The following is a 7,013-nucleotide window of genomic DNA, read 5'->3' on the forward strand; positions in this document are numbered from 1 at the left end:
AATATGAACAGACACTGTATATAAACTTCAGAGACTCCAACTCTCCCGCTTTCGACGGGACGTTTCCCGCCGAAAGCCCATTTTTTTTTGCAGAATCTCCCGTTCTCCCGCTTGAGATGATTTCTTACTTAGTATCATTGTATGTTGAAAAATAAGCCTTAGATAGCACGAGAGAGCATCTAGAACCATAGACCGTGAGGGACTTCGCGCTCGTGTGTGCGCTTTGCGCACATCAAGTTGGAGTCTCCCCTTTGCTAGGGGTTTTGGGCGGGAGAATCTCCAGATCAGAAGGTGCTTGGGGTTGGAGTCTCTGAAACTTGCAAAGCATCGAAATTAAACTCATGGAGAAATTCATCTTCCTCCAAAGATCACAGTGGCAAGAAAAGGCAATTACGTTGGCAACCTGTCAAAGTGAGAACATTATTACAGCTCCTATATCAAGCACTTTATTACCTCCGCCAAGGGAGGAGGTTATGTTTTCGTTACCGTTTGTTTGTTTGTTTGTTTGTCCGTGTGCAAAATAACTCAAAAAGTAGTTGACGTATTTGGATGAAACTTACAGGAAAGGTTGAGAATGACACAAGTAACAAATGATTAAATTTTGGTAGTGATCCGAGAATTTTGGGGGAATTTATGAAAGATTTTTAATATTTTGACAGGTAGGGTCAATGAACTTGGGAGTTCAAGCTGTGCATTTTGGGAGTTCAAGCTGTGCATTTTTGAGGTTTTCAAACGCGCACTAAAGTGCGTGCTCTAGTTTCTTCTAGAGGCGATGGAAATCACTGATCATCAGTGATTTCCATCGCCCGTCTATGGAAGGGCCCAAAGAGCTTTTCCCAAGTGGTGGAAAGGAGAAAAAATAATCTCTTTGGGAAGAGCAAGATCATTGGTGGAAAGAAGCTGCTTGGCAGAGGTCTGTGCTCTCAGAGTGCTTTTCTAGTTACTGAAAGTATTCATGTTTAAGACCATAATTTTGATTTGCCAAGTTGGAAGCACTACTAGTACTTCTCTTTAGGCTGGGATGTCCACAAACTTAAACTGAAATCATGGGGGGGGGGGGGGGGGGGGGGGGGGGCTCAAAAAAAAAGACTGAATGTCCCCTAAAATGAGTACAGTGTACAATGCACATCAAAAGATAATTTCTAAGAACATTCCAGCCACATTCTTTACTAGCATAACGTCAGTCCAGCAGCTTCAGCGGCATTAAAATCATAGCGTGATAAGTACTTCACCCAACTGGGAGGCACAGTATAATTTCGCTTTGTACACGTATCCGGTAGTATGCTCAAGCTTGCCTCCAAGTCTCCTGGTGAGGGGTGCTACTCCCACATGATCAAATCTGTACCTTTTGGACATGTGTTTATCATCTACACAAACTCAAATAGAATGTTGTGGGCATACCGTATGTCGAAAAAAAAAAAATACAACAGGACCCTTCGCAATGATAACTTAAAAGATAGTGAATCAATCCAAATACAATTTCAGGGTATGAAACTATAAGTCATCTACCAAATTTTGCAGAAAGCCCAATTCGATTTGCTTCAGTGGTCAAAGAGAAAAGAGGATTTTTGTAGAGCATGTCAGGAATCCCTTCCCTCCAAGTTCTGTCCATTGTGTTCACACATTAATACTGAGTATGCAATTCCAAGAGCATCCAAGTGCTAAACTTGGAAGAATCACATCCATGACATGCTTCACAACGATTCACATTTCTCTGTGACCGCTATTATAAAACCACATTGAATGAGGTTTTCTGCAAAATATAGGGAAGATGTTATCTTTTTAGACCCTGAAGTAGCATTTAGACAGTTTAATCATATTGGAAGTTATCAATGCAAAAATCTGATTGTAATTTTTTTTGGAGGACATACTGTAGAGTGAGATCATCAGGACTGGCCAAAACAATCTTACAAGGCACAGTGAGAGGAAAGAGAGCTAGAGGAAGACTGAAGAAGAGATGGGAAGATAACATTCAAGACTGGACAGGCCTAAGATTGAGAGAGGCACAAAGAGAGGCAGAGGAGATGGACGAATGGAGGAAACTGGTTGCGAAGTCTTCTGTGGCGCCCCCACAGCCTTCTCGACTATGGGATATGTAAGATTTAAATTTGACTATTCAAACAATTGTGTCTCAAGGTCCAATTTACAAATCTTCCCACTTCCCACAGTACAAACAGCATAGAGTATGGTGCAGACAGATTTGGATTGCAGCATTTCCTTTGTGTTCTATGCCAAGCACAACATTCCAAAGTTGGACATGACACAAGTACAACTGTACTGTCAAACATGTGATGGGAAGACAACATTCAAGACTGGACAGGACTGGAAAAGGCGCTCTATAAATGTCTACTATTATTATTAAACATGATATTTTTGTGGCATGAAATTTTCACGAGTTGCCTCTAACATTCAATGCATATACTGTAAACATAAACTTTTGCGTGCATTTTGATTTCGCAAATCTTGGCTCTCCCGAAATTCTCGAAATTAAAATGCATGCAAACATTCCTCGTTTTACAGTTATAAACTGAACAATGTCCCTTTGTGATAAGAGTTAGACTTGACAATACAGAACTACGTAGTACGGAGAAAACATCTTTGGCTATTTAGGTTTTTAGTACTTCTGTCTATTTTACATTGCATAGGAATGTCAAATGAGCTCTGTTCAATGAGATAAGTACAGTGACTGTTGGAAGGCGAGTAATGTTCCGTCCTTCTTGTCTGGATACCAAGTCAGGTTCCTAAAGGCTCCGCAGCTTCTCTGGATGCTAGATACCGCCTCTGTATTTCCACAGCATTGTAATACATTGTGGTGTCGATCCCATCCATGCACCGTACCACGCGTGCCTGCACCACCATGTCTGTTGGAGTCGGTATTTCCGGGGGCATCTCACCGATGAACTGGAACAGTGACCCTGCCCTCGCCTGGAATGGCTCAATGAGCCGTGTGCTGATGGTCAGCTGGTGCGTGTGATTTTGTTCAGACGATGTAATAATGGCAAGCTGCTTGACCGGGTCGTACTTTGTAAGTCTGAGATTAACAAAGAAAAAAAAAAAGAAAGAAGAAAAAATATTCATAATCGATTCCATTCAATAATCCAACATAACCGCATGGTTATGGAGCTTTGCTTATTGAGTCACAACAGAAGATTTTGAGTGACTTATAAATAATATTGATTTGGATGTGGTTAACTCTGCACAAGACATAGCTATCCGGACAGGAGAGAAGGCGTCATCTTGGGCAATATTTTCTTTTCTAACATATCATGCAAAAGGCCAGACATTTTCTATCTAGCACCTTGAGATTCCTTCAAATGGACAAAATTGACTATATAGTTTACATCCAATTTTTATTATGACTGTTGATGTTCGCAACAAGTTAATAGAGTCTAGAGAGTAAATCAATCACTGCAAGATAAAATGCTCAGGGATAAAGTTGTTCTCTCAAACTTGATCACTTGATTTGAATGATTCGTGTCATTGTTTAATATTCAAATGTTTTGAAGACTTTATTCTTGGATCAAACATGTACGACCACAATTTCACCTCTTAAAGGCTTTCATGAAGTCCACATACTGAAACAATTGCATACCTCTGGTAATACATGTAACCAAGGTTCAAAACCTCCTGTCTCAAAATCTGACTGCATGCAAAAGCGTAGGTTTTAGCACGTTTACATGTAGCCGGTGGTCAAATTTTGGACACGTCCGTTATGGTTGAATTATGGGCAGCTTGTTTCATGTTCTGGAAATAATTAAATAATTTCACATGTGAATTTATTTAATTTAATAATACTGTGAGTATTAGTCCACACAACACCCTACAACCCCATTCTCAACTTAAATTTAACTTCCCATTCCTGTAGTCGCAAGTGTAGACTGCCTAGGCTGTGCCTGTAGTAGGATGATGTGCTACTAATAGCAAGGATTATAGGCCCTACTCCTACTAGTACTGCTATTACAGACAGTATTAGAAAGTGCAGAGTACTGCAAGGCAATAAAATTGATTTTAAATTTAATCATTTTTTTTTTCAAGAGGATTGGATAACCCTCCGTTTGCTTTGAGCTTTATCTCCGCATTAAACGCGCTGACATCAACAAGCATGATTTGAGCCTATATACTATTAACTGTCTATGAGTATGACATGACTACATCATGTACTAAAGCACAATCATACACCCCGCCGGCCGCCCCGCTAGGCGCTACCATGCAGCTGCGCTGGGAAGATCGTTGACCGACAAGTAGGGCCTATGTCTAATTCCGCGAAAAACTTCTCATTTATAATAATGACATTGGCTGGGTTAGTTTTTCGCTTCTTAAAAACTGACCCAGTCAATGTCATTATTATAAATGAGAAGTTTTTCGCGGAATTAGGCATACTTTATTGTCGGCGTCGGTCAAGGAATATCGGGGCTAACTTGGAGCTGCAGCTGCGCTACACAAATCTATATGCCAGGGACTAAGTAAGACTAAGAACCCGCTAAAACGCTGGACTTCTCTTCACATCACACAGATCGTTCGACTGCGACAAGATTCAGACACAGTAACTCGACTCACTTTCCCATGACTCTGACTGATTTCCCCTTCATACCAGTTGGTCCGAGGCTGTGAATTTCACTCAAGCGAAAAATCTCTCCATGGGGAGGCAGATGTGACGACATGGTGATCGTTTGCTGTCAATTTTGATAGACAGATCAAACGTATCGGGCATGCGACAAACACGTGTACGCTGCCTCTGCGGGGCGGCGGCGTGTACACAACCTGTCGTGTACTGTATACACACGGGGTGTTACGCAATCACCAATCAACAGACCACGCCCCGTTGGTAAACGTTGGAGACAAAGCTAATTGTTTTAAATTGTATTTCCATATCTATATATCCCTATCAATATCTATTTGTTTATCTATTTATCAATCTATTAGTATCTATCTATCTTTTTTTTCTATCTATCTATCTATCTATCTATCTATCTATCTATCTATCTATCTATCTATCTATCTATCTATCTATCTATCTATCTACCAACCTACCTACCTACCTACATATCCGGCAAATTTATTACTATCTATTCTGTCTATTCATCTACTAGTGTATCCGTCAATTGAAGAGTTATATCACAAACCATGCTAACTCCATTTTGAATTGTTCTGTTGAGATATTTGTGATTAAAGCTCCTAAAAGACAAAGAAAATAATAAGAAAGTGGGATATTTTTAATCATAACCTTTTTGAATATTCCTTGCTATGTCACAAGTGAGGTATTACTGGAAAGGTTTAATTTTGCTTTATCTGATATTGGACTTACTTTGAAATGTTTAAAAATGGCGCTTATAGCTCATTTTGAAAAAAAAACAACAACAAAAAAAAAACAAAACTCTGCAATCTATTATCCCTTCAACATTCATTAAGAATTGCATTCATTTCCCAAACAGATATAGATCCAGCAAAAATGCAGGAAGATTAGTGAAGCACTTAGTAAAATTTTGAAGTAAACCAGACAACAACTTCAAAACTCAATTGCATGATTTGGTTCATTCTATTTGACACCCTCTCAGAGAGAAACTCAAAACAAATCTCAATTCAATGTCGTATAGTAGCAGAATGACTAATTGGCCATTGAGGAGAATATAATACCGTAATTTCACAAGCATTCACATAATCTAGGGTAACAAAAATTAAGCACTATCCTATATATTCTGCTTCTCCCGAGAATGTTACTAAGAATGATACCATCTGTTTTGTTTTTATTTTTTAATAATGTTTCAAAGGGGGAGGGTCAAGAGTCCATTATTGGAGAAAAAATTAATCTTGAGGCACTGCAGCACCCCTCCCCACCAAGCCCCTGGGAGCCGGGGGTGCTGGGGGTGCTGCAGCACCCCTGACTTTATGAGCAGGGGGGCATAGCACCCCTGTGGAAAATAAAAGTTGGGGTGCTTCTGTTATCTTTTTACAGGGAAAATTGCTTGTTTTTGATAGAAAATTGTCCAAATATCCCACCCAAAGTGTGCATCAGATTGCTGAATTTCACTTCTGAAAATGCGAAATCTCCATATATAGCGTGGGAGAGATATCCCCCTCCCACACAGAACAAGCTTATAAGTGCAGACAGCATTACTAAAAGCATTCCCATTGTCCCTGGATATTTTAATTTTCCTACTTTTCTATTGATTTTTTTTTTAAATATGCTACCTGAAGGGCCCACTAGATTGCTGAATTTCAATTCTAAAAATGCAGAAGTTCCCTCATTTAGGGGGAGGGTACCCCCTTCAGGAGAGCGTGGATGGAGGGGGCCAGCATATCATTTTGCTCCCCCCCCCGTAATTTCCAAGATTTTGATTTTTTTTCTTTATTCGACACTGTCCCTATCTTTCACACAAAATGTGCACCAGTCAATGCTGAAATGCGAAATCTCCCTCGTATTGGAGGGAAATACCCCCCTCACGATATTTTCCTTTCTATTCTAGAGTAATTCAAAAGCTTCATCGTATGCAGGGGTGCGGCCCTGTGCGGGGCAGTTGCCATGACATTACCCCCTCCCGATAATTTTCGGGATGTCAGAGATTTTCTTGCTTTTTTATGGAAAACTGTCCAAATATTTTACCGAAACTGTGCAAGGCATTGTTGCAGTTCAATTATTCTGAAAATATAATAGGGTTTTCCCCCTTCCACACGTTTCACATCCTTCCCCTTTGGTCCTTTCCCATAAGATTGACATATATCTCCGAATGATTCTTTCATCAAAAGATCTGTCATTTCAATTTAAAAAAAATGCAAAAGTTCCCTCGTGTGGGAATATAATATCCTCCTTTCATTAGGCCCTAACCATTTCCCCGCTTAGTTCCCCTCCATAGACGTAGTAGTAGTACACTTCGTGGATTGATAATTTCCCAAATTCTACCAAAATGTGTTTGCGAGATAATGTCAATTGGATTCTAAAAATGCCACAATTTCCTCGTATTAAGTAGCATCAATCCTGGAATGCAAACACATCACTTTGTCCCCACATTCCCCAT

The 7,013-nt window shown here is 39.9% G+C and overlaps 1 protein-coding gene across 1 annotated transcript; it reads right to left on the reverse strand.

Moving 5' to 3' along the window:
• Window positions 1–2,733: 2,733 nt before the first annotated feature.
• LOC139743676 (CST complex subunit TEN1-like) lies at window positions 2,734–4,670 on the reverse strand. Its single transcript, XM_071654136.1, has 2 exons — window positions 4,558–4,670; window positions 2,734–3,031 (listed from the first exon to the last, which is right to left on the reverse strand). The coding sequence occupies exons 1-2, from the start codon at window positions 4,659–4,661 to the stop codon at window positions 2,734–2,736; spliced, it is 402 nt and encodes a 133-aa protein (XP_071510237.1). The 5' UTR covers window positions 4,662–4,670.
• Window positions 4,671–7,013: the final 2,343 nt, after the last annotated feature.

This window comes from Diadema antillarum, unplaced genomic scaffold, assembly GCF_040938485.1.
Source record: "Diadema antillarum isolate AM-2024a unplaced genomic scaffold, OU_Dant_1.0 seq00001103_RagTag, whole genome shotgun sequence".
Taxonomy (NCBI): Eukaryota; Metazoa; Echinodermata; class Echinoidea; order Diadematoida; family Diadematidae; genus Diadema; species Diadema antillarum.

What these genes read in the sequence shown, in the direction of transcription:
- LOC139743676 (XM_071654136.1), bottom strand. Translation starts at nt 4,661, where the DNA reads ATGTCGTCACATCTGCCTCCCCATGGAGAGATTTTTCGCTTGAGTGAA. An exon ending in TCAGTCAGAGTCATGGGAAA is followed by an intron (nt 3,032 to 4,557) that starts GTGAGTCGAGTT and finishes TGTTAATCTCAG; the next exon opens with ACTTACAAAGTACGACCCGG.